The sequence below is a fragment of the Chiloscyllium plagiosum genome, unplaced genomic scaffold (assembly GCF_037043375.1).
Source record: "Chiloscyllium plagiosum isolate Xiang-an unplaced genomic scaffold, Cpla_swu_hap1 HiC_scaffold_17, whole genome shotgun sequence".
Taxonomy (NCBI): Eukaryota; Metazoa; Chordata; class Chondrichthyes; order Orectolobiformes; family Hemiscylliidae; genus Chiloscyllium; species Chiloscyllium plagiosum.
In genome coordinates this window covers 61,028,438-61,056,188 of record NW_028270155.1, presented here as the reverse complement: position 1 = coordinate 61,056,188, position 27,751 = coordinate 61,028,438, and the positions used below count along the sequence as shown (strand labels likewise).

The following is a 27,751-nucleotide window of genomic DNA, read 5'->3' as shown; positions in this document are numbered from 1 at the left end:
TCCAACCGCCACCAGGACAGAACCCCACTGGTCCTCACCTACCACCCCACCAATCTCCATGTACAGCGCATCATCCGCCGTCATTTCCGCTACCTCCAAACGGACCCCACCACCAAGGATATATTTCCCTCCCCTCCCCTATCAGCATTCCGTAAAGACCACTCCCTCCGTGACTCCCTCGTCAGATCCACACCCCCCACCAACCCAACCTCCACTCCCGGCACCTTCCTCTGCAACCGCAGGAGGTGCAAGACCTGCGCCCACACCTCCCCCCTCACCTCCCTCCAAGGCCCCAAAGGAAACTTCCATATCCGCCACAGATTCACCTGCACCTCCACACATATCATCTATTGCATCCTCTGCACCCGATGTGGCCTCCTCTATATTGGGGAGACAGGACGGCTACTTGCGGAGCGTTTCAGAGAACACCTCTGGGACACCCGGACCAACCAACCCAACCACCCTGTAGCTCAACATTTCAATTCCCCCTCCCACTCCACCAAGGATATGCAGGTCTTTGGACTCCTCCATCGTCAGACCACAACAAAACGACGGTTGGAGGAAGAACGCCTCATCTTCCGGCTAGGAACCCTCCAACCACAAGGGATGAACTCGGATTTCACCAGTTTCCTCATTTCCCCTCCCCCCACCCTGTCTCAGTCAAATCCATCAAATTCAGCACCGCCTTCCTAACCTGAGATCTTCTTCCCGACCTCTCCGCCCCCACCCCAGTCTGACCTATCACCCTCACCTTGACCTCTTTCCACCTATCACATTTCCGACGCCCCTCCCCCAAGTCCCTCCTCCCTACCTTTTATCTTAGCCTGCTGGACAAACTTTCCTCATTCCTGAAGAAGGGCTTATGCCCGAAACGTCGATTCTCCTGTTCCCTGGATGCTGCCTGACCTGCTGCGCTTTTCCAGCAACACATTTCCAGCTCCAGGTATGGTCTCACAAGGGCCCTGTACAGCTGCAGAAGAACCTCTTTGCTTCTATACTCAATCCCTCTTGTTATGAAGGCCAGCATGCTATTAGCCTTGTTCACTACCTGCTGTACCTGCATGCTTGCCTTCATTGACTGGTGTACAAGAACACCCAGATCTCTCTGTACTGCCCCTTTACCTACATTTATTCCATTTAGGTAGTAATCTACCTTCCTGTTCTTGCCACCAAAGTGGATAACCATACATTTATCCACATTAAACTGCATCTGCCATGCATCTGACCACTCACCTAACTTGTCCAGGTCACCCTATAATCTCCTAACATCCTCATCACATTTCACCCTGCCACCCTGGAAGTTTGTGAAGATGCAGTGCAGGAGCATTTTGCATTGTGACAGCAACAGGAGTGCTATAGGGCACTATCAAATCCATTTATCCATCCTTATGTTGGCCACCATGCTGCTAACATGTATCCCAAATGGAAAGAGGCAAGAGGGCAAATATTGCTGATAAAAGAGGAATGTTGCTGCAATTTCTTCCTGTTGCTATCAAAGCATCAGCTATTCGGAACCAACTTTCAAACCAGTCAGTACTCTTTCGCCCTGATTTGTTAGTTATGATTTTTGTTTTAGTGTCCTTGCTTTTGTCCTGATGCATACAAGATAAAAATCTTTAGCCACATGTTTCTCCTCCAATATTTGAGTTATAGAGTAATAGAGTCATAGAGATGTACAGTATGGAAATAGACCCTTCGGTCCAACTCGTCCATGCCGACCAGATATCCCAATCCAATCTAGTCTCATTTGCCAGCACTTGGCCCATGTCCCTCTAAACCCTTCCTATTCATGTATCCATCCAGATGTTATAAATGTTATAATTGTACCAGCCTCCACCACCTTTGATGGCAATTCATTCCATACACGTACCACCCTCTGCGTGAAAAAGTTGCCCCTTAGGTCCCTTTTCAATCTTTTCCCTCTCACCCTAAACCTATGACCTCTAGTTCTGGATTCCCCCCACCTCAGGGAAAAGACCTTATCTATTTATCCTATCCATGCCCCTCATGATTTTATAAACCTCTGTAAGGTCACCCCTCAGGCTCTGATGCTCCAGGGAAAACAGCCTCTCCTATAACTCAAACCCTCCAACCCTGGCAACATCCTTGCAAATTTATTCTGCCCTCCTTCAAGTTTTGCAACATCCTTCCTATAGGATGGAGACCAGAATTGCACACAATATTCCAACAGTGACCTAACCAATGTCCTGTTGAGCTGCAATATGACCTCCCAACTCCTATACTCGATGCTCTGACCAATAAAGGAAAGCATACCAAATGCCTTCTTCGCTATCCTACCTGCGACTCCACTTTCAAGGAGCTATGAACCTGTACTCCAAGATCTCCCCAGGACCTTACCATCCTGCCCTGATTTGCCTTTCCAAAATACAACACCTCACATTTATCTAAATTAAACTCCATCTGCCACTCCTCAGCCCATTGGCACATCTGATCAAGATCCCATTGTTCTCTGAGGTAACCTCCTTCACTGTCCACTGCACAACCAATTTTGCTATCATCTGCCAAACTTACTAACTATACCTTCTATGTTCACATCCAAATCACTTACAAAAATAATGAAAAGCAGTGGATCCAGCACCAATCCTTGTGACACACCACTGGTTACAGGCCTCCAGTCAAAAAACCACCCTCCACAACAACTCTGTCTTCTATCTTCGAGCCAATTTTTTTGTCCAAATGATTAGTTCTCCCTACAAACCAGTCTGTCCTGAGAAACCTTGTCAAACTCTCTAAGACCAAGCAACTGTTTAGAAACATTGAAAATATGAGCAACAATGTGCCATTCAGCCCTTCAAGCCTGATCTGTCATTCAATATGATCAAGGCTGCTTATCCAACTCAGTACCCTGTTCCTGCTTTCTCCCCATACCCTTTGATTTCTTTAGCCATAAGTACCATGTCTAACTCCTTCAATGTTTTGGCCTCAACCCTTTTCTATGGCAGAAACTTCCAAAGACTCACCACTCTGTGTGAAGAAATTTCTCCTCATATCAGTCCTAAATGGATTAGCACACACTGATTTAAGACCTCATTTGAAAGATAACAACTCCAGCAATGCATTTCTCTTTTATTATCGCTCCTGACTTCATATTCTTCTTCCCATCTCTTACATTTGCAAGGAATCAGGGTTAGCGAAATTATAAAATGTATTAAGTTCGCATTAGCCCTGATGCTGTCACGTAAAGTTTCCAAACCTGCCACAAACCTTTTAAGGTTAATTGTATTTCAAGAAATCAAACTGGTAGTTGAATCTGCAATGTGACAGTGTTAAAATAAATAAAATTTCTGTTCTATGTCCATGTCATATATTAATAGCTACAGAAAGAAAAACCATTGCAAACTATTTGCTGAAAACTGTGATATCCAAAAGTGACCAATAGAGGGCAGAAGTACTTAATTTTTACGGACGGGATGTTTCGAAATCTACCTACATTTCTACCATTGGTGGTGTTATATGCTACAAACTGAAATCAAAATTGGCTCCTTCCCTAAAAGGAGTGTTTTATTTTTAAAGTTGAGCTCCTGTAGTGCTGACAGCTCAGCAGCACTTCATTTGGACCATTCTTCATATGTGAGACTTTCTAGCTGCTTCAGAGAGGAAGATTAGCTCTGCGGAAAAGTACAGTATACACAATTCAGCTGCCATCCACCAACCCTGTCTTTGAAAGAATCACTCACTAGAGAGAGTCCTTGTTACCACCTGCTGTGCTCAGTGAACTCAAAACACGTGATCTGGTGGTCTGTGTTTCGGCTGAACATCACCCAGTGCATCTAACTCTTTCAGAATTGGGGAGGTAAGTTTTCTCCACCATGAATGCTCCACAATGTCCTTTTCACCTCCTTGGTTTTTCCATGTCTGTTGTCATCGAACAGAATTATAGAATCCCTACAGTGCAGATAGAGGCCATTCTGCCCAAGTCTGTACCAACCTTCCGAAGAGCATCCCAACAAGACCCACTCAAGAAAATGACAGATTTCCACCTATCCTTTGAGTTTTGCATTTAATAACAGCAAGATTGAGCTATTCGATTGTATTTCCTCAGACTGCCTTAAAGGAAAGATTTACCTTCTGCTATATCAGCAGGCCTGGAGTTATAGATTATTGGGGAAACTTCAGATACTGAACTAAATGCTTTGCACTAGTATTTCCCTTGACACTTGATGCATTTCCTAATGCTGCCTCATATTTTGCACAATAAACACTCTGGTTTCCAGGGCAATTATTTTCTTCAGAGCTGAAAATGTGTTGCTGGAAAAGCGCAGCAGGTCAGCAGCATCCAGGGAACAGGAGAATCGACGTTTCGGGCATAAGCCCTTCTTCAGGAATGAGGAAAGTTTGTCCAGCAGGCTAACAATAAAAGGTAGGGAAGAGGGACTTGGGGGAGGGGCGTCGGAAATGTGATAGGTGGGAAGAGGTCAAGGTGAGGGTGATAGGTCAGACTGGGGTGGGGGCGGAGAGGTCAGGAAGAAGATCTCAGGTTAGGGAGGCGGTGCTGAATTTGATGGATTTGACTGAGACAGGGTGGGGGGAGGGGAAATGAGGAAACTGGTGAAATCCGAGTTCATCCCTTGTGGTTGGAGGGTTCCTAGCCGGAAGATGAGGCGTTCTTCCTCCAACCGTCATTTTGTTGTGGTCTGACGATGGAGGAGTCCAAAGACCTGCATATCCTTGGTGGAGTGGGAGGGGGAATTGAAATGTTGAGCTACAGGGTGGTTGGGTTGGTTGGTCCGGGTGTCCCAGAGGTGTTCTCTGAAACGCTCCGCAAGTAGCCGGCCTGTCTCCCCAATATAGAGGAGGCCACATCGGGTGCAGAGGATGCAATAGATGATATGTGTGGAGGTGCAGGTGAATCTGTGGCGGATATGGAAGTTTCCTTTGGGGCCTTGGAGGGAGGTGTGGGCGCAAGTCTTGCACCTCCTGCGGTTACAGGGGAAGGTGCCGGGAGTTGAGGTTGGGTTGGTGGGGGGTGTGGATCTGACAAGGGAGTCACGGAGGGAGTGGTCTTTACGGAAGAACGACCCAACCAACCCAACCACCCTGTAGCTCAACATTTCAATTCCCCCTCCCACTCCACCAAGGATATGCAGGTCTTTGGACTCCTCCATCGTCAGACCACAACAAAATGACGGTTGGAGGAAGAATGCCTCATCTTCCGGCTAGGAACCCTCCAACCACAAGGGATAAACTCGGATTTCACCAGTTTCCTCATTTCCCCTCCCCCCACCCTGTCTCAGTCAAATCCATCAAATTCAGCACCGCCTTCCTAACCTGAGATCTTCTTCCCGACCTCTCCGCCCCCAACCCAGTCTGACCTATCACCCTCACCTTGACCTCTTCCCACCTATCACATTTCCGACACCCCTCCCCCAAGTCCCTCCTCCCTACCTTTTATTTTAGCCTCCTGGACAAACTTTCCCCATTCCTGAAGAAGGGCTTATGCCCGAAACGTCGATTCTCCTGTTCCCTGGATGCTGCCTGACCTGCTGCGCTTTTCCAGCAACACATTTCCAGCTCTGATCTCCAGCATTTGCAGACCTCACCTTCTCCTCAATTATTTTCTTCACCAAGAGGTATCCTCCCTCTCTAGTGCAGAACAGTGTACATCAGTGCACTCCATGTTCTCACCTAGGTGGTACCATTCCACTGTGAACTTTACTGAAGAATGCTGGCAGGCATTTTTTTTGGGGCATGAGGAGTGTCCTAATTGAACCGAATTCGTTCCTTGCCCAACCAAACGTACTTACTCAGCCTACTTCCAAGATAGAAAGTTAGAGTCTCTGAGAGTTTTTTGGCTTTTTCCACAATTGCCATTCTGTCCCATCCTAAGACCAGGGTTGCTGAGGCTAATTTTTGTGCTTTTAATTGTACACTAGCTTAAAATGGATAACGTTTGCTAAACAGCAAATGAATTCATCAAACTCTTTGCGGCCTGAGCAAAGACATTCTTGAGTGCTAAGAAATAAAATCTGTGGTACATTCAAATATTGCTTGGAGAGTTGGCTTGAGAAGGTGGAGAGTCACTTTTCTAGAACTAAAATGACGCCTGCAATGCACCACTCACCACTGATCTCCAACCAGCGAAACATCCATTTATCCCAACTCTTGGAAAGGCAAGGACTGATTAGGGATAGTCAATATGGATTTGTGCGTGGAAAATCATGTCTCACAAACTAGATTGAGTCTTTTGAAGAAGTAACAAAGAGGATTGATGAGGGCAGAACGGTGGATGTGATCTATATGGACTTCAGTAAGGCATTCGACAAGATTCCCCATGGGAGACTGGTGAGCAAGGTTAGATCTCATGGAATACAGGAAGAACTCACCATTTGGATACAGAACTGGCTCAAAGGTAGAAGACAGAGGGTGGTCGTGAAGGGTTGTTTTTCAGACTGGAGGCCTGTGACCAGTGGAGTACCACAAGGATCAATTAATTTTTTTTAGATTACTTACAGTGTAGAAACAGGCCCTTCGGCCCAACAAGTCCACATTGACCCGCCGAAGCGCAACCCACCCATTCACTTACATTTACCCCTTTACCTAACACTACAGGGCAATTTAGCCTGGCCAATTCACCTGACCTGCACATCTTTGGACTGTGGGAGGAAACCGGAGCACCCGGAGGAAACCCACGCAGACACGGGGAGAATGTGCAAACTCCACACAGTCAGTCGCCTGAGGCGGGAATTGAACCCGGGTCTCTGGCGCTGTGAGGCATCAGTACTAACCACTGTGCCACCGCGCCGCCCACAAGTGCTGGGTCCACTACTATTCATCATTTATATAAATGATTTGGATGCAAGCATAAGAGGTGTCGTTAATAAGTTTGCAGATGACACCAAAATTGGAGGTGTAGTGGACAGCAAAGAAGATTATTTCAGATTATAGTGGGATCGTGATCAGATGGGCCAATGGGCTGAGGAGTGACAGATGGAGTTTAACTTAGATAAATGTTTGGGAAAGCAAATCCTAGCAGGACTTATATACTTAATAGTAAGGTCCTCTGGAGTGTTGCTGAACAAAGAGACCTTGGAGTGCAGGTTCATAGCTCCTTGAAAGTGAAGTCACAGGCAGATAGGATAGTGAAGAAGAGATTTGGTATGCTTTCCTTTATTGGTCAGAGTATTGAGTACAGGAGTTGGGAGGTCATGTTGCGGCTGTACAGGACAGTGGTTAGGCCACTGTTGGAATATTGCGTGCAATTCTGGTATCCTTCCTATTGGAAAGATGTTGTGAAACTTGAAAAGGTTCAGAAAAGATTTACAAGGATGTTGCCAGGGTTAGAGGATTTGAGCTATAGGGAGAGGTTGAATAGGCTAGGGCTTTTTTTCCCTGCACCTTCGGAGACTGAGGGGTGACCTTAGCTTTACAAAATCATGAGGAGCATGGATAGGGTAAATAGACAAAGTCTTTTCCCTGGGGTGGGGGTGTCCAGACTTGAGGACATAAGTCTCTTTTATATCTTTCCCTCTCACCCTAAACCTAAGGGGTAAGTTTTCCACGCAGGGGTGATACGTGTATGGAATGAGCTACCAGAGGAAGTGAAGGCTGGTACAATAACAACATTTAAAAGCCATCTGGATGGGTATATGAATGGGAAGGTTTTGGAGGGATACGGGCCGGATGCTAGCAGGTGGGACTATATCGGGTTGGGATTTCTGGTCGGCAAGGACGAGTTGGACCGAAAGGTCTGTTTCTTTGCTGTCATCTCTATGACTCTAAAAATCTGTAACAGCTGAATAATGCTTAATACTGAGCACTCTACAGTAAGCTGAAAGCATTTATAAAGTGACTTTTTTGCCAAATGAAAAATCCATTGATTCTTAACTTCACTTGAGTATCTGTGAAGGAAATACTGTACTGCACAACAAAATGAAGCACCCTCACTAAGAAATATCCAGGCTATTTTTGCTGCTTTGCCATGTTGTGACAAGTGAGGCAGCCCAGTCGGAGGTTCAGTGATTCCCACTTTGAAAATGAACTTCATTCACTGAATAAACCACATCAGCCATGATCGTATTGATGGCAGAGCATGGCTTGAGGGGCTGGATGGCCTGCACCTGTTCTTTGATCTTATCCTACTCCCTACATAAAACAGGACGCTGCTGATTCTAAGGCAGCACCAGCTGTTAATTTCATTCCACTCTATTCTTAACCTCCCCTCTGGTTTGTCTTTTTCTCCATACACTTGTCTGCGGCAGATGCTTGTTTGTCTCCCATGTTACCCAAAGTTTGTAATTGGTGTTTATTTATAAGAGCAGTTTGGTTAACATGCCTAACATGGACAGCTGAGCAGAAGAATTGGGAACATTGGGAACATTTCTAGACATGCTGGGTTAGATACTGAACTTACTGCCAGAACATAAAACAGAAGAACTATGTTGGTTCTTAAGTGCTGTGCGGTTTATATCAACCAGATAGGCAATTAAACTGTTAGTTATAATTGAGAGGACTGACTGCTGGGAGTGCAGTGCTACCCAAGGAATGAATTATTAGCACCACGTACATCTAACTGTATTCTAAGCAGTAATTAAAGAGGAGTCATATGCATTGTTAGGATTGCGATCACCCTATTAAAGTTTTATTTCAAAAAAAAATTCATAAAAATATCTTTGTATACATGAAGATTCACGAAAGCAGTTCTGTTCTGTAGGTAGTATATGAAGAAACAAATAAACGTTGGAGTTTGACTGTATCCAGCAAACAAACCAAAGGCATCTCTTATTTGTACAAGACTAAACTTATATACATTTGAGGCACAGGAGGGTCCAATAACTGAACAGACCCCCATTTAACTTTGGCACACGGAATTTACACAGTGGTCTTTCCCCACTGCACCTTGGTAGCAGCTGCCCCAAGCTTTAATGTGTCCCTCAGCATGTAACCTGGACCTTGGAATGTGCCAGTCTGCAATACTTGGTTGAGGTTGACTCCTTGCTCTGGAAGACCAACAAATTTCAGGCAGACCAAAGGCCGTCTTTCACTGAGTTGAGGATCCTCCAGGTGCAGTTGATGTTTGTCTTGGTGTATATCCCAGTGAATGTACTCTGCGGTCCGTGATCACTGTGCTAAAGTTCACACAACATATGCACGTGTACTTTGTGTGTGTGGGTAATATTGGTAAGGTGAGAAACCGAGTGCAAGTGACTTTCATTATTGTGATAGTGACTACTCACTTGGTTAGTAAATGATCATATATGTTTGTTATTTCTGCAGAATTCTTTCCACTGACCCTGTTGTCGTCCCGACTGTGATTATATTTGGAATGCACATTCCACTTCTTGCCTTTCCGACATTTCATTCAGGATCACACGGGAACCTGAATAGTAAGAGCAAACACAGATTCCAATCTCTAATCAAAATTAAATAGCTGAACAATTACATGGCATTTACTTAAAAGTTCTTTTGATTATGTATTTAAGAGTTAAACATTGTATTGACTTTACCAACTTCACAATGACTTGCATTTATGAACTGCTGATGTGTCTCCATTCACAAGAAATAGAAAGACTTACACTTAGAATAATACAGGTTTGGATGCTCAACAATAAAACAGCGTTTATGAAGTTGGGCTTTTAGGACATATTGAAAGGAGGACACAGAGTGGGAGGTGGAGCATTTGGGGAAGATGATCAGGTCCTGGTGAAGTTACTAAAAACTAAAGCCAATGATGAAGCAAATAAGGTTGGAGGCAGAGATAGTGGGTGCTCGAAAATCCCCTCGAATCTCCTGCCGTTTACCTTAAATCTATGGCCCTAGTTAATGATTCCCTTCAACTAAGGGAATACGTTTCTTCCTAGCTACCAAATCGATGACCCTCAGAATTTTGTACACTTCAGGCTCGGAGGTAAGAACATTATCATTGTCGGAGAAAATCAATGTGTGTTATTAAAGTAAAATTAAACACTGACCTCTTAGAAGATATTAGGACAGATGGCCAACAGCTTGGTCAAATAGATAGGTTTGAAAGAGAGTCTTCAAGATCTGATTAATTATTGTCACATGTACCTAGGCACAGTGTAAAGTCTTGTCTTGTGTGCAGTACAGGCAGATCATGGTTACAAGGATCATACAATGATTAAACAGAGCAAGGAATACTGTACAAAGTTATGGCTTCACAGAAGGTACACAAATAGCGAGATCAAGATTAGGTTTGAAATTTGAGTGGTCCATTCAACAGTCTAATGACAGCGGGGAAGAAGAGGTTCTTGAATCTATTGGTATTTGTTTAAAACTTTTGCATCTTCTGCCTGATGGAAGAGGTTATAACCGGGGTGGGAGAGGCCTTTGATGATAATGGCTGCCTTTCTGAGGCAGTGAGAAGTGTAGATGGAGTCAATGGATGGAAGGTTGGTTTCCGTGATGGACTCGGCTGTGACCACAAGATTGGATAATGGCATTTGCAGGATAAACAAAGAAAAGTATTTAATAGTTAGGAAGGAGAGGAAGTGAGGAAAAGGTGATTCTGTTCATTCTGATAGCGTTAGCACAATATAGAGAGGTTGTTGTGGTTCTGTTCGCCGAGCTGGGAATTTGTGTTGCAGACATTTCATCCCCTGTCTAGGTGACATCCTCAGTGCTTGGGAGCCTCCTGTGAAGCGCTTCTGTGATTTTTCCTCCAGCATTTGTAGCGGCTTGAATCTGCCGCCTCCGGTTGTCAGTTCCAGCTGTCCGCTGCTGGACCAGAACTGACAACCGGAAGCAGCAGATTCAAACCACTACAAATGCCGGAGGAAACATCACAGAAGCACTTCACAGGAGGCTCCCAAGCACTGAGTATGTCACCTAGACAGGGGATGAAACGTCTGCAACACAAATTCCCAGCTCGGCGAAGAGAACCACAACAACAAGCACCCGAGCTATAAATCTTCTCACAGACTTTGAATATAGAGAGGTGCTATAAGTTCAGGATTCCAGGATGTAAAAGCAGTTTGCACAGAGGTGAGAAATGCTAACGGCAAGAATTCACTTCTGGTCTGCAGGCCCCCTAACAGTAGATACACATTGGGAAGGATTACAGGTTGTACCTCCTTAATCCGGCACTTTCTGCTCCTGCAAACTCTCTAGTTCAGTACCCACAGTGCTTCCACCCGGTCTGCCACTAATTAATAAATACCTTGAGAAGGTATCCCAAGGTAACAGTAGCTATACTATGATGGAATTTTACAATCAGTCTGAGAGAGATAAGAGTGGGCCCAAAACAACCATTTTAAACTCGAGATAACTATAAGGGCATGAAAGTAGAGCTAGCCAGAAAGAACAGACAAGCTAGTTTGAAGAATGAGTCAATAGAAATGTAACAGATATTTAAGGGGATATTTCAGAATACACAGAATAGTTACATCTCAACAAGAAAGAAATATTACAGGGATCTATGATTAACTAAAATTAAAGTTGCGTTTAGAGCCCTCACTGATTACTAATTATTTTTAATTTTAGTCTTTTATCAATTTTGAATCGCAAACAGGAAATGACTCATGGACCTTGGGATAGCTTATGGTAAAAAGAAAAGAGCAGACCAGACAAGCTTTATTTATTTGTGATATTAGACTGATTCTTGATTGAAAGGATTCCAACAGACACAGCGACCCGAGGAAGAGCATTATGTTTAAACATAGTGAAAATTGACTGTAACAAGGCCAGTATCTGGGAACTGGTTCTGGCAAATCTGGAAGCGACCCTAGATTCAAGCAGTTGGTTGTTATTGAATAGTAATCAAAGACTGATCACCTCTGAGGCCATCAGGGCTAAACCAGAATTAATGTTTTTGGACTATGTCTTCTGAAAGATGATTCTTGGCTGCTGCTGAGATGTCATAAAGATTTGAAAGCTCCCTGAATAACCTGATATACCAGTTTCCAGAAACCCAAAGAGAGGCAAGCTGTATTTGAAGCATTACTGCCCCCTTTGCTGAGGTGAACTGAGAAGGGAACCCTAATCAATGTTTCAGAGAAAGCAGCCAAGGACTCCACATTAATGCTTGTGAAATAACACTTCGTGAAAACTCTTTAGGTAATCTGGCATGTTTTATTATTGTCTTTTATTAATTGCCTAACTGTGTTTGTTTGTCTGTCTTTCATGTGAAAGGGGGCTTAAAATAAATGTTTTGAGTTTAGAGCACAGACATTAATCAGTTTACTGTGTTTAATTTTATCTCTGCTGATCTTCATGTATCTAATAAACAGTTTGGCCTTTTGTTGAAGATACAAAATTGGTGCTGGAAATTAATTACTTGCAAAGTCTGGGATTGGTTATTCATAATTCTGGACAGAAACCAGTTGAGTGACTGTTTGGGGGTCTTCCACAATTTGTTTTTAGTGTGTTGTGACTACCGAGGTAGAAAAGCTGACTTGGTTTGGCTGTCTGTCTCCATGCTGGAACGTTACACAAAATTGAGTGGAGGGTCAGAAGCTTTAATAGAATGTAAAAAATAACAAAGAACAACTAAAATATTAGTGAGGTGATACAAATTGCAACGTGAGAGAAAGCTAACTAAACATATAAAAACAGGCAGCAAAACTTGATAAAGATAATTTAAAAATGGTTAACAGGGTGAGCATTTGTTCTACAGGAAGTGATATCATATTCCAATAACTCAAGTCCACATTTTTTAGTGAGAACTTTATTTTAGTTGAACAAATTCTAAAAAATTCATACCCCAATGTTACTAGCTCCATCAGGTCTCTGGCATTCCTCAGACCATATTAGATGACAACAAGTTCACATTTATCTTTCTAGACCGCGATTCATTTTAAATTTTTGCAAGGTTTTGTACACCTCAATAATATCTTCCACCTTCAATTTTTCAAAGCTGCTTGTGAGGCATTATGCTGGCTATATTTGTCAGTTTTCCTGTTTGTGAATCATGTTTTTGTTCATATGTTTACAATGAATATTCCCCTTGAGACTGAACTTAATAAATTGACAATGTTGACAGGATGGTGTCTTATATATTTGAAGTTTCAATTTACGATGCTTGTTTCAAAGGAATGGATTTCATTCCTAAATAGTACAGAGGGGCAGAAGGATAACTTTTTTTATATTCACCCTGGATGTATTTGGAGTCCAGGCCCTCCCTCAGTTGAACCTGCTCAGTTTCCATTCCAATAAAATTAATCAACCGACAACAGTTCCACCTTATTACTGCGGGAACAGTAAAAGGAAACATTCACACTTGGGTTTCTGGAAGTGTGGTACTGTTCCTGTCTGCTTAAGACCTCAGTTCAGTTATTTGAAATTGTGACATCTCAGTGATAAAATGGATTCTCACTTGTAACTGCCTGAATCTCAACTCTCAAACTGGACTATTGCTAGAATTAAACTAGCACTTGCTGCACGGGAGATTGGAGTTAGTGCTGAAGGAGAGGAGGACTCATTGTCAGGTTGGTGATGCAAACTGGGGTATGGGAATAGAGGAGGAAGGGCACTGGTTTCATGGGTTATGCTGGCAATCAGTTCTGGGGCAGTTTCCAGCTCAGATCCCTTCCAACTGAAACAATGCAGGGATTGGTGAAAATTAGCTATGCACCCCTGACCACATCATGAATTCAGCTAAACTATTGGAGGTGGCCAGGAAGAGTACAGCCAGAAAAAAACGTTTGCAGTTTTTACAGCCAATAATTGCTGTCTAAGCAGTGTGTGAGTGACAACAATGGGTAAGCTCATTATTTGAGTTTGGGTTAATAATAACTGTTAATGTTGTTGACAGCCATGAATGTGGGTTTTGCCAGGTGAAATACAGTAAAGGAGGAGACATTTAGTAATTGGAATGAGCTCAGCTAGGTGGACTTCATAGAATGAGTTCCCTGATTGGGGATATTAACCTGGTCCAATCAGGGAGCCCTGGCTGACAGATATAAACAGGAGTGTCAGGAGTTCTGCTCACTATAGGAGCCAGCTCTGACCTCGCTGTGTGAGTGTCATGAACCATGCATGTCTAAATAAAGGGTGATTTGGTGATGGGATATGGGCCTTCATGGAGTTATTTCAAGGCTATACATTAATTCTCAAATTCAACACTGTGCAGGTCTTGAAAAGAGGAAATGAGTATGCTGATGGGATTGGGCATCTGTGGCATAAGAAGAAGTAAATGGAAAGGTTGAAAAGAGTATTGACTGCATTGGTACAGATATAATGTGTAAAGAGAGAAGGATGATTGGAAGAGAGAGGAAGGTATTGGAGGGGCAACGTGAAAGCATAGTCAGACGTCAGATAATGAACATTTCCTTGGATCCTGCCTCAAGCTGATGCAAGAGCATTCAGAATCTCAATTGGTATTGAAAGAATATTCAAGAGTGTCTTGAGGAGAAAAGAATTTTTTTAAATGAAAAAATGAAGTGAGTTTCATGAAGGAAGCTTGAAGTCAGAGAATCCAGTAAGGACATGATTATCATGAGGGGTACTATCAAGAAGAGGGACTGTGGGAGAAAATCTGCTTCCCTGTCCACCCACAGCACAGCCACAAAGAGCATAAGAAACCATGTCTGCCTAAGCCACAACAGAAACTACCCAGAATGCCTCAGCCTTGACCAAACAGGCTAACTAAGACACAAGGCAGCAAACAGGAGATAACTCAAGCCACTTCCAGACTGGGGAATATACTTCCCAAGAGAGCCTGACAATAGACTTTCTAGCCCTCAGTCAGCACAACTGCTCCTGATGCCCAATGGGCAGCCTCACTCTTCACACACACTGCAACTCCACAAAGGATGATCAGACTGAAAAGGACCAAGGTACCTCACTTATGGACTAACACCAATGGAAGCGCATTGATGCCAGGATAAAAAGCATTAGCACCTACTCTCACAGAGGATCAGAATCTCCGAACTCAATCACTGACTGATTGCTGCTGCCCAGACCGCTGATTGTCCTCCCATTGATTGTGTTTTACTCTTGATTGTACTGTAATTCACCCCAGATTACTGTACCCCTCTAAAACTGCCTGTGCCCCTTGATCTACCTGTACAGACTGTCAGTTCTGTGTCAGCCTCATCAACTTCTCTTCCAGCGATATCGCTTGTAATAAACAGCTTGTCAATTTCACCCGATCAGCGCTTGAGTAGTCTCTGTTCAAATTGGGTAATTTCTCAGATAGGGACAAATGTAGGTTAGACCTTATGACATTCATGGGACAGTTTATAGCTTAATGAACTGAAACCTTTTATTAGTCCACTGAAAATCACAAGATGAGATTGTACAACATGCAGTGTGGTCCTAAATCAAACAGACCTCTAAACATCCTGAAATAAAAGCAGAAAGTGCTCAGCAGGTAGAATCTGTAGAGATTCATCCTCAAAGTATGAGTTGAGACATTAATTCTGCTTTTGTCGCTCCACAGTTGCTGTCAGACCTGATGAGGATTTCCAGCATCTGCAGTGTTTCATTTGCAGCATCTCAGTTTCCACGTTTAATCCTTTGCTGTGCAGGAAATCTCTGTGAAAGTTGTTCACCCTGCGACAAAGACATGAGAAGATTGATAAATGTGTTCGAAATCATGAAATGTTATTGATGAAAAGAGTAATGAGAAACTGTTCTTCATCACTGAAGGGTCACTGCACAGAGCACTGAGGGTGAATTGATACAGGAACAGGAGCCAGAATGAGGAAACTCATCGTACTGTTTTGTGGCAGGAGGACATGACCCGAATGTATGGTGGAAACTGTTTCACTTGTAAAACTGTTTCAGGGGTGGCACGGTGGCTCAGGGGCTAGTTCGATTCCAGCCTCGGGTGACTGTCTGTGTGGAGTTTGCATATTAGCCCTGTGTCTGTGTGGGTTTTCTCTGGGTGCTCTGGTTTCCTCCCACACTCTAAAGATGTGCAGGTTAGGTGAATTGGCCATGCTAAATTGCCCATAACGTTAGGTGCATTACCCAGAGGGAAATGGGTCTGGGTGGATTCCTCTTCAGAGGGTCGGCGTGGACTTGTTGGGCCAAATGGCCTGTTTCCACACTGTGGGGAATCTAATCTAAAATTCAGAAGGAAATTGAATAAATGCTTCAAGAGATATAACTGTACTGGGTTATGGGGAAAAAGCAGAACAGTGAAATTACTTGGATAAGTCTGCCATACTGTTAGCACAGGTATGATGGTAGAATGGCCTCCTCCAATCTGTATTTCTAAATCATCATGATTCTAAATTATTCTACTTCACGCACACACATAGTTAGTTACTATAAGGGAACCTATTGTTGCTGCCTTCACTTTCGGTCACTGTCCAATCAACACATCTGAAGTGTACAATGTTAAGTAAGGGCAGACTGAGGCTGAGCTGTTGTGGTTCACCAGTTGCTATTGTCGGCTGTCTCTCTGTTCAAGGATGACATATACCGAGGTTCGCATGTTTCTGCAGTGGTCCTTCATCTGACTGAACTGGCCAAATCTTCCTCAAAAGCTCTTTGGACATCATAACCCAGCTCCCAATGAGGTAGTATTATTCAAAGTACAGAACTCACTTCTCAGCCACTGCTCTGCGTCATTATTGAGGCATGATGACTGAAAGTGTGATGTAGCTTGAGGCACAAGTTGAACGATTCTTAGCAAGCTCCTTCTCGTCATGCTGCCCTAGTTCAAGGAGAGCTTCACAGAATTGCAACAACATGGAGGGGACTATTCATGTCCATACCAGTTCTCCAAATGAGCATCTGACCAAGTGCCATTCTCCTGCATTCTCCTCTGGACCCTGCACATTGTTCCTTTTCAGATGTTTGTCTAATTCCCTTTTGAATGTGTCAATTCACCTTGCTTCCAACACACTCTCAGCCAGTGCATTCCAGACCCTAACTACTCACTGTGTAAAAATTCTTTCTCCTTTGTCACTTGTGCGTCTTTTCCATATTACTTTACTCTCATTCTCAATCCATTGATGAGGAAGCACAGTTTCTTCCTACCTATTCTGTCCACGCCCCTCATTGTTTCAATTACCTCCAACAAGTCTCTTATCAGCCTCTTCTCTAAGGAAAATAACTCCTAAATCCTCCGATCTATCTTCATCACTGAGGTTCCTCATTCCTGAAACCATTCTCATTAATGTTTTCTGCGCGCTCTCCTCTGCCTGCGCTTCCCACCTTAAGTGTAACAACCAGGACGGGTCACAACCCTCAAATTAAATCTGAACCAGTCCTTTCTGCAAGTTCAACATAATCTCAGAAAAGAGGTTTTGAAGAAGTCACACTCGGAAGGTTGACACTCTCCCTCTCTCTCTCTCTCTCTCCCCACTGAGTTTCTCCAGCATTCTCTAGGTTTGTTTCAACATAACCCTCTCACTAAGCCCCAATTATTAAAGCCCCTCAACCTTCCCTGCCATCTTCAGTGGTTTATGTGCATACTATTTTGGACTGAAACGAGAGATTTCTTTCCTCGCAGGTTTGTGAATCTTCGGTATTCCCCATCCCAGACGAATATGGATGCTCCATTATTGAATATACTTAAGGATGGGACAATCTTTCAGAGATTCGGGGTTATGGAGAATAGATAGGCAAGTGGATTTGAAGTCCAAGGTGTTGGATCGGGCAGGGCGAAATAATCTATGACTGCTGCTAATTCTTGTGTTCCTTGTCATGCTTACCCAGATCCCTGTGCTCTCGTGCCTCATTTCCAATTGTGTCCTTTATTGTACAATGTTGCTCGTTGTTCTTCCAACCAAACTGAATCATTTTGCATTGACCTTCACTAACAAGTCCAGCAACCTGTATATATCCGTGTGAGGGACTACACTATCCTCCTCATAGTTCACAGTTTTTCCAAGTTTCATATTGTCCACAAAAGCAGACAGGAGTGTAGAATTGAGACCACAACTAGGTGAGCCATGATCTTACTAATTGGTATGACAGGCTTGAGGCACCAAATGGCCTGCCTCTGTTTGTAACCTCGATGTTTCTATGTACTTTTGGATAGAAAGCACTGGAGATATTCTGACAGCATAAAAACATGGTCACTTAAAATATTTATTTATTTGTACTGCATTGCATAAAATGTTCCTGCAGAAGTTACAAAAATATATAACATTTAAGCCACTTTCAGGACAGTCTTTTATTTATCATTTTCACAGCTATTAAACATGCTTTTGTTACAATAGTAGAATTGCACATCAATTAATGTTAAACTCTAGGAGGTCAGTTTAAGATGCTCTGAAATTATATATAAACTTCAGCCTCAGTTTGCTGACAACTTATAAATATAAATGTGACTAAACAGTTCAGGTAAGGGTTTAAAATTCTACTGTACTTAAAGGCCATTAAAACAGGAAAGATAGTTATAATCAAAGAATAGTTGCTGTCAGGTCCAAATCAGGGAGATGAATGGCATTCGTACTTAATACTGAAGGGTGTGATATAATTACCCTGAGACAGAAATCGCTGCATGATAGTTAAAGTTGGTGCTGGTTTAGATTTCTCCAAGAATGTTTTAGATGAACACAGAATATCAGTATGACCAAGGAGACTATCAAGCTTACTAAAGTTTCAAACAGTACAGTCTAACCTCAGTCCGACATTTGACTTCTTTTTTTCCCCAAATAATGTTTCTCATCCCATCTCACTTAAGCGAGACAGTCGGGAACTGATGCCTGTATTGAATGAGGTTTTATATTTCGCTACCTACAATGATAATTCACGGCATGTCAACACAAACACAACAGAAAAACCGTCACACAGAGATCAGCTCTAAGGTTCATCTGCTGCATCTTCCAAAAAAGTAAACTACTCATCTTGATACGGCGGCTGGATAGTGGTAGTGAGCCTGAAGAGCACAGTATGACTCCCAGGGAGTGGCTCCTCCATTAGTTGGGAGTCTGACGAGAGAGACTCCTATCCTTATGTTTCATCCAACATGTTTGATGTTGCGATGTTTCCTGAAGCAAGAGACGTAGCGTTTGTCCTTATTATGGCCAGAACGGCTAGGGGTAGCTGGCAAACCCTCAATGGAAGATCTGAAATAAATAGAAAGCGATTGTTGGTCCTTGGACATCATTTTGTGTGCAGATTATTGTCTGGATGATTACAAGAGAGCGTAGGCTTGTGGAAGAGTCCTCAGTTCTTAAGACCACCTTGTTAGTAGCTATCACGTGCATTGAGATCTATGATGTCAAGGTTTAACCACACCAATAATAACAACTTAGTAAATATTGATTGTTGGCATTAACTTTAAATCCAAGAGAACAGCATATTACTTGCAATATCACTTCAGATGTGCAGCATTCTTCCAATCAAAACAATGGGCATTTTCTATGTTATTCTAACTGTGGAAGGCCAGTATATCAGGAGACAAGGTTAACTATGAACTCACTACAAGTTCTCAACTAACCCTGTGCATTGTTATATTTCCAATTAAACTGGAAAGAACAAACTCCGACCCACATATTGTAATTCTTCTGTCTAAGTAGCTAAGCCACAATTATTGAGCAAACCTGGGTGAATCTGACTGCATAGGAAATTGGGAGACATGCTGAGATCTCCCATGAATAGTCCCATTCACTATCTTGCTTTTTCGGAGACTCCTGCACTCCTCAACAGAACCTCAGACACATTTTTGACAGAAATATTTAAAATGAGCTCAACCATGTTCACTAATGAGAGAATTGAAGAGAAATTCTTTATGACCTGCCAGCAGTTGGAGTTGTGTGTCTCATCTAAAGATCTACAAGGATGTTGCCAGGGTTGGAGGATTTGAGCTACAACGAGAGGCTGAATGGGCTGAGGCTGTTTTCCCTGAAGCGCTGGAGGCAGAGGGGTGACCTCATAGAGGCTTATGAAATTATGACGAGCATGGTAAATAGGCAAGGCCTCTTCCCTGGGATGGTGGAGTCCAAAACTAGAGGGCATGTGTTTAGGGTGAGAGGGGAAAGATTTAAAAGGGACCTAAGGGGCAACCTTTTCACGCAGAGGGTGGTGCATGTGTGGAATGAGCTGCCAGAGGAAGTGGTGGAGGCTGGTACAATTACAACATTTAAAAGGCATCAGGATGGGTATATGAATAGGAAAGATTTAGAGGGATATGGGCTGAGTGCTGGCCAATGGGACTAGATTAGGATATCTGGTCAGTGTGGATGAGTTGGACCAAAGGGTCTGCTTCTATGCTGTACATTTCTATGACTCTACGACTCTAAAGAGCAACTTAAATTGATATCTGCTTACATCGATATCATATGTTTTCTCTTCTGACAATTACTCCCTACTTCTGTGGATGTGGCTAAGGTAGTTCTGGTTACGTTCTTGTATCTAGCCCAGTCAATCACTGTACTGTATGTGGGGGAGTTGCAAAGCTAATTGATGATGATGAAGCAACATTGGACCTTGGACACTGCACGACTTCTGATGTTGCTTGGGAGTGGAAATCATTGTCATTATTCTGAGGAAATACTGAGGCCAGTTATCACATTCGGTCATCAGTACCTAATTGGCACAGATTAAGATTGAATCCGGAATCTTCCTGCTCATTGGAAAAATTCACTAAACCATAGGAGGACTACTCAAAACAACGTATGTTTTGACCTGGAGGAACATTTAACCCATGTTATTCCTGTTCTTTGTAAAAGGAACGTTTTTAACTAATGTCAGCTTTATTATTGGCTAGATTTTTAAAAATTCATTAATAGGCTAAGGACATTGCTGGCTAAGCCAGCAAGTATCACCCAGAGGGCAATTAAGAGTCAACCACATTGCTGTGGGTCTGGAGTCACATGTAGGCCAGACCAGGTAAGGATGGCAGTTTCCTTCCCGAAAGGACATTAGTGAACCTGATGGGGTTTTCTTCAACAATCATTAGACTCTTAATTCCAGATTGTTATTTTATACAAATTCTATATTCTACTGTGGCAAGATTCAAACCTAGGTCCCCAAAATGTTTCCTAGGTTTCTGGATTAATAGTGTAGCAATAATGCCATGAAGCCATTGCCTCCCCATTAGTTAATTTAACAATGTCAGTAAATGCTATAATCTATGTTAAAATATCAATTGTAAATGCACACAAATGCATAGAATCATAGAATTCTAACAGTGCAGATAGAGACTATTCAACCAATGAGTCTGCATCGACCCTCCAAAGAGCATCCTACCCCCTACCCCCTCCATCCTGTTCCATAATTTTGCATTTCCCATGAGCCACCTAGCCTGCACATCCCTGGATATTACGAATCCTGGAACTACTCCATTAAAAAATAGGAACATGATTTAAACCAGTTTCAGATCAATTCTCAACTTCCTCCCTCCAATGAACTATGACATGGACTGGCACACCATGAACATCTCAATCTATGTTTTCTCAACAACTGGATGGGTCTAATGTAACAATATTGCAGTGCCTTTTGCAATACTGTGCTTTCCCCTTATTTACTCTTTTAAATATATGTTATCAATATAATTGACTTCCAGTTCTCCAACATCTCAAATTATGTTCCAATCCTTCCATGGTGTTCCCTTCCCCCATATTCACCTCCTTCCGTAACATGCCTCATTGTGCCAACTCAACCATAGCTCTGCAATCTTTCAAATGTGGTCTCTTAGACATCCTTAATTTCCTTTGCATCACCACTGGTGACGAGCAGTCCTTTCAGCTATCTTTGAACATTAAGCTGTGTAATTCTGCCCCTTAAAGGCATTCAAGCCAATCTCCCTCACCAAACTGTTACTCACCTTTCCTGATGTCTCCTTCAGATGTTTTTCTATGTTAAAAGCATGATATAAAGGCAACATGTTGTCAGTATTCAATTACAATACATCATTGGTATTTGATGTTGTTGCCATACTGTGGTATCATGGATAAGGTTAGCGTGTATTTGTATTTTACTGCCAGCTACTATACAGAGGCTGAACGTTCAATGCTCTGAAAGTGGTTGGCAATTACCTGGTAGCATTTGAGATTTGCACCTCTCTCCTGTCACGAGCCCTCAGCTGTCGTAGGCAACGCACCACCTGACTGATATGACGCATTGTTATATCTGGTCCCTTATAAGGCAGTGGTTGGCGAGGACTTGTGATGTATGGAGGATAAGAAAAGATGGACATGCAGCTGTTCCTCCCGATTCCCAGCAGCTGAAGAGCTCTGGTGTTACTGTAGCATGAGGCATACTGAGAAGGAAATACATTAACATGGAGATTATTTTGCAGCAAAGTTACTGACAGATGTTTCTCATACTCAAGGCATTATTAACAGAATGTGAAGAACTAAATGTGAGATAATAGTTGTGAGGTCTTAATGCTATTGAGGAAGTTTGGGTATATTTAATTCCTTTTAAATATACAGTTCAATATCCTGTAAATACTTGAACAAAAATATAAGAAAGTCTCATGAAGCACTATTCAGGTTTGTAAAATAAGAACAGTAGCATTGTTTGTTTGTACCTTCCACTCAGTTGTTTGTTGTTAATCTGAGTAGCAGTGTACAGCTGGAGCAGTGTACAGCTAGAGCAGAAGTAAAATACATGGATGAAGGATGGAATTAAATTGGGAAGTGAATTACTAATTCATTCGAACTCTTCCCATTTCTGGTACAACCTTTACTGATCAACTCTTGGAGTCAAAGGACACTTTGTCTGGTGGAAGGGGATTTAGGCGGCACGGTGGCACAGTGGTTAGCACTGCTGCCTCACAGCGCCAGAGCCCTGGGTTCAATTCCCGCCTCAGGCGACTGACTGTGTGGAGTTTGCACGTTCTCCCCGTGTCTGCGTGGGTTTCCTCCGGGTGCTCCGGTTTCCTCCCACAGTCCAAAGATGTGCAGGTTAGGTGAATTGGCCATGCTAAATTTCCCGTAGTGTGAGGTATGGGGTAAATGTAGGGGTTTGGGTGGGTTACGCTTCGGCGGGTCGGTGTGGACTTGTTGGGCCGAAGGGCCTGTTTCCACATTGTAATGTAATCTAATCTAAATGACAAAACTAATGAGAACTGGTCGTATCCATAATGAAGAGAAACTAAATTCTGCCATATTGATAGCAGAATAACAAGAATATACTCATTTCTAAATTGGAATCTTTTAACCTCACAAAATCTAATAGATATTAGGTTACTTTCTGATGGTGGCGGATGGTGCACATGTAAATGAATAAAGTCACAGGGAAAAGAACGGAATTGTAAGAACTTGCAGCACACAATAAGGTCATCTGGTAGAAGAACTTCAACAAATTGTGTATTTTCTCAGCAATACTCAAGTTCTGCACTATCAAACCTCTATTCACTTGGAATAGCACAAATATCTAAGATGGAGGAGCCCAGTACATCAAGGCAAAACACAAGGCCAAAATATTTGCATCCACTATCATCTGATTGGATCATGCATCTTGATCTCCTTCTGAGGTCCACATAGTCACAGATGCTAGTCTTCAACCAATTCCATTCATTCCAAGAAATGGTTAAACGCTGCAAATGCAATGGGCCCTGACAATAGTCCTGAAGATTAGATTAGATTCCCTACAGTGTGGAAACAAGCCCTTTGGCCCAACAACTCCACATCGACCCTCTGAAGAGTAACCCACCCAGACCCATTTCCCTCTAACTAATGCACCTAGCACTATGGGTAATTTAGCATGGCCAATCCATCTGACCTGCACATCTTTGGACTGTGGGAGGAAACTGGAGCACCCGGAGGAAACCCACGCAGACACGGGGAGAACGTGCAAACTCCATACAGACAGTCGCCAGAGGCTGGAATCGAACCTGCGACCCTGATGCTGTGAGGCAGCAGTGCTAACCACTGAGCCACTGTGCCACCAGATGTGCTCCAGAATTTTCCAAACTGCTTGCTAAGCTCTTTCAGTACATCTCAAACACTGGCATTGACATGTATCCTGTACACAAAAAGCAAGGACGAGCAATAAATGTTGGCCCAGCCACGATACTCACGTTCCACAAGTGGATTTTAAAAAATTTAACCCAGACAAAAAGCTCTCAATCTGTCTATTCTTGACCATCAGAAAAATGATGGAAGGGGTTGTCACCAGTGATATTAAATGCTACTTGCAAAGGCTTAACCTGTTCACTGACATTCAGTTTGGGTTCCATCAGGGCCATTCAACTTCTGACTTCATTCCAGCCTTGTTTCAAACACGGACAAAGTGCTGAATTCCAGGCGTGAGATGAAAATGATTTCCCTTGACATCAAGTCTGCAGTTGACCAGGAGCCCTAGCAAAACTGGAATCAATGGGAATTGGGGAGAAAATTGCTGCTGGTTGGAGCAAACCTGGCACAGTGGAAGATGGTTGTGGTTGTTGGAGGTCAGTCATCTCAGCTCCAGGACATCTCTGCAGGAGGTCCTCAGGGAAGTGTCTTAGGCCCAGCCGTCTTCAGTGGCTTCATCACTTTCTGCCTATCGGGAGGTCAGGAATGGGAGGATTTGCTGATGATTGCACAATGTTTCATGACTCCTCAGAAACTCAAAGAGTCTTTTTCCATATGCAGCAAGACCTGTAAATTATCCAGGCTTGAGCTAACAAATAGCAAGCATCATTCGTGCCACACAAAATTCAATGACATTACCACTATAAATATCCTGGGGGCTATGCCATTGATCAGAAACTGAACTGGACATGCCATTTAAATTGAGTACAGGAGTTGGGAGATCATGTTGCAGCTGTACAGGACATTGGTTAGGCCACTGTTGGAATATTGCGTGCAATTCTGGTCTCCTTCCTATCGGAAAGATATTGTGAAACTTGAAAGGGTTCAGGAAAGATTTAGAACATAGAACAATAGAACACTGAACATAGAACAATACAGCACAGAACAGGTCCTTTGGCCCTTGATGTTGCGCCGACCTGTGAACTATTCTCAGCTCGTCCCCATAAACTATCCCAAAAACATCAATGTGATTATCTAAGGATTGTTTAAATCTCCCTAATGTGGCTGAGTTGACTACATTAGCAGGAAGGGTATTCCACGCCCTTACCACTCTCTGTGTAAAGAACCTGCCTCTGACATCTGTCTTAAATTTATCACCCCTCAATTTGTAGTTATGCCCTCTCGTACAAGCTGACATCATCATCCTAGGAAAAAGTCTTTCTCTGTCTACCCTACCTAATCCTCTGATCATCTTGTATGTCTCTATCAAATCTCTCCTTAGCCTTCTTCTTTCCAATGAAAAAAGACCCAAGTCTCTCAGTCTTTCCTCATAAGACCTTCCCTCCAGACCAGGCAACATCCTGTAAATCTCCTCTGCACCTTTTCAAAGCTTCCACATCCTTTCTGTAATGGGGCGACCAGAACTGTACACAATATTCCAAGTGTGGCCGCACCAGCATTTTGTATAGTTGTAGCATGATATTGTGATTCCGGAACTCAATCCCTCTACCAATGAAACCTAACACACCATATGCCCTCTTAACAGCACTATCCACCTGGGTGGCAACTTTCAGGGATCTATGCACATGGACTCCAAGATCCCTCTGCGCATCCACACTACCAATAATCTTTCCATTGACCAAGTACTCTGCCATCCTGTTATTCTTCCCAAAGTGCATAAACTCACATTTAGCTGCATTGAACTCTATTTGCCACCTCTCAATCCCTAATTCTGCAGTTTATCCAAATCCCCCTGCAACTTGTAACATTCTTCCAAACTGTCCACTACTCCACCGACTTTAGTGTCGTCTGCAAATTTACTAATCCATCCACCTATGCCTGCGTCTAAGTCATTTATAAAAATGACAAACAGCAGTGGTCCCAAAACAGATCCTTGTGGCACACCACTAGTAACTGGACTCCAGACTGAATATTTACAAGGATGTTGCCAAGGTTGGAGGATTTGAGCTATAGGGAGAGGCTGAACAGGCTGGGGCTGTTTTCCCTGGAGCGTCGTTGAGGGATGACTTTATAGAGGTTTACAAAATTATGAGGGGCATGGATAGGGTAGATAGACACTGGTACAATTGCAACATTTAAGTGGCATTTGGGTGGATATATGAATAGGAAGGGTTTGGAGGAATATGGGCCAGGTGTTGGCAGGCTGGACTAGATTGGGTTAGGATATCTGGTCAGCATGGACGGGTTGGACCGAAGAGTCTTTTTCCATGCTGTACATCTCTATGACTTGATGACTCTAAGAGTGGCTCAGAGGCAAGGAATCCTGCAGCAACTAATTCACCTTTTGACTCGTCAAAGCCTGTCCATCATCCACAAGGTATAAGTCAGGAGTGCAATGGAATACATACTCTCCACTTACCTGGATGAGTGAATCTCCAACAACACTCAAGAAGCTTGACACCATCCAAGGCAATGCAGTCCATTTATGGGCACCCTGACAACCACCTTCAATATTCACTCACTTCATCACCAATGCCGAGTGACAGCAGTGTGTGCCATCTACAGGATGTACTATAATAATGACCATATCTACTTCAACAGCATCTTCCAAATCCACAACCTCGACCATCTAGAATGACAAGGGCAGCAGATACATGGGACCACCACCTCCTTCACGGTCTCTCTAAGCCACTCACCATCCTAACTTGAAAGTATATCACCATTCCTTCACTGTAACTGGGTCAAAATCCTGGAGCTCTCTTCCTAACAGCACTGTGGGTGTCTGTACAGCACATGGACTGCAGCAATTCAAGAAGTCAGCTTACTAGAGGGCAATTAAAGATGGGCAATAAGTCCTGGCCCAGCCATTGACACCCATGTCTCATAATTGAACAAATACTTTTTAAAGAATTATTTTTAGAAATTGTACGGCTTATCCTTCACAATAAAGTAAGCAGGTTGCTGAATAAAGCATTAGTTCTTAAATATGAGAGCAAAGACAAACCGAAATTTAAATACTGTCTCCTTACGTAAATTTCTACTTACTTGAATAAATGTGGCCATTCTTCCCTTGACTTTCTGGAGTATTCAGCTCTTGAAATGAGCTAATATAAGTTGTTACAGCTCCCGCACTGATCTTCAGCTACAGTGCAACCGCTGAGGAGTAGTGTGAAGAATGCTGCAAACCCCCCCTTTTTATGTGAAGATTGAAGATCACAGAAGAGCTGGCAGCCAATCAAGTTGACGTTAGGTCACCCCATCTGCCATTGTGTACCTACTAAAATAGTGATCTCATCCCTCTCGTATTTCTAAGTCTCAGGAATTCAAAAGCTGAACAAAGATACCATTTCAGAACAGGGGGAGATGTACAAAACAAACAAATCAATTATTTAACTATATCATTACAGACAAGGTAAATGTAGATGCTGGAACATTCAGTATGTACATGAAAGCAAATTAATAAAAAATGTCATTACATTCAAAGTTTGACATTTGCAGTTAAAACAACTTAACATTAGAAACTCTTTATTTGGACCTCTTGTGAACTCTTTGAACTGAGGTCTATTTTGGTAAAGCATGTGTCCTATATATATATATATATATCTTTTATTTTGCCCATGGCGTTGTTTATAGAAGTCCTTGGAAAATTATCAGTCCTTGCTTCTGATGGGACCAAAACACAATTGAAAATTTTCAGACACTATTCCAAAAGCTTTATTTTGAAACTTTCTGGTCTAAATACAAAGCTAAATCTTATTGGTTTATACCTGATATATAGAAAGTACCAGGTTTTCATTGCTGCAGCGATTAAATCTCAGGCAACTCCTGTACTGGGGGCTGATTTTCAGTGTTGGACCTGGAAAACTATCCCCCTTGGAGACATTGGAAGTGCAGCCTGCAAGGACAACTTTAGCCCATTCAGCTCTTTTGGAATGCCATCCTGTGAGTCCCACTCTCCCAACTGCCTTAAAGTTTCTCCTTCAATTCGTTTTGACCCAATTCCAATT

At 42.9% G+C, this 27,751-nt stretch overlaps 1 protein-coding gene and 1 long non-coding RNA gene across 2 annotated transcripts in view; one reads left to right on the top strand and one right to left on the bottom strand.

Moving 5' to 3' along the window:
- Positions 1-17,787, top strand: part of LOC148147364 (uncharacterized) — a 31,133-nt gene extending 13,346 nt beyond the window's left edge. Inside the window, exons 4-5 of the long non-coding RNA XR_015759981.1 lie at positions 9,235-9,344; positions 14,045-17,787. This is a non-coding gene — a long non-coding RNA (uncharacterized LOC148147364). The remainder of the gene's footprint in view (positions 1-9,234; positions 9,345-14,044) is intronic.
- Positions 17,788-18,027: 240 nt separating this feature from the next.
- Positions 18,028-26,946, bottom strand: LOC148147363 (uncharacterized). The gene is made up of 3 exons (XM_087995976.1): positions 26,790-26,946; positions 21,858-22,081; positions 18,028-18,944 (listed from the first exon to the last, which is right to left on the bottom strand). The coding sequence occupies exons 1-3, from the start codon at positions 26,805-26,807 to the stop codon at positions 18,836-18,838; spliced, it is 351 nt and encodes a 116-aa protein (XP_087852102.1). The 5' UTR covers positions 26,808-26,946; the 3' UTR covers positions 18,028-18,835.
- Between the last annotated feature and the right edge of the window lie 805 nt (positions 26,947-27,751).

Excerpts from the sequence above, each read along its gene's own strand:
- LOC148147363 (XM_087995976.1), bottom strand. Across the intron at positions 18,945-21,857 it reads CAAATCTCAAATGCTACCAG|ATCTTCCATTGAGGGTTTGC; the intron begins GTAATTGCCAAC and ends TATTTATTTCAG.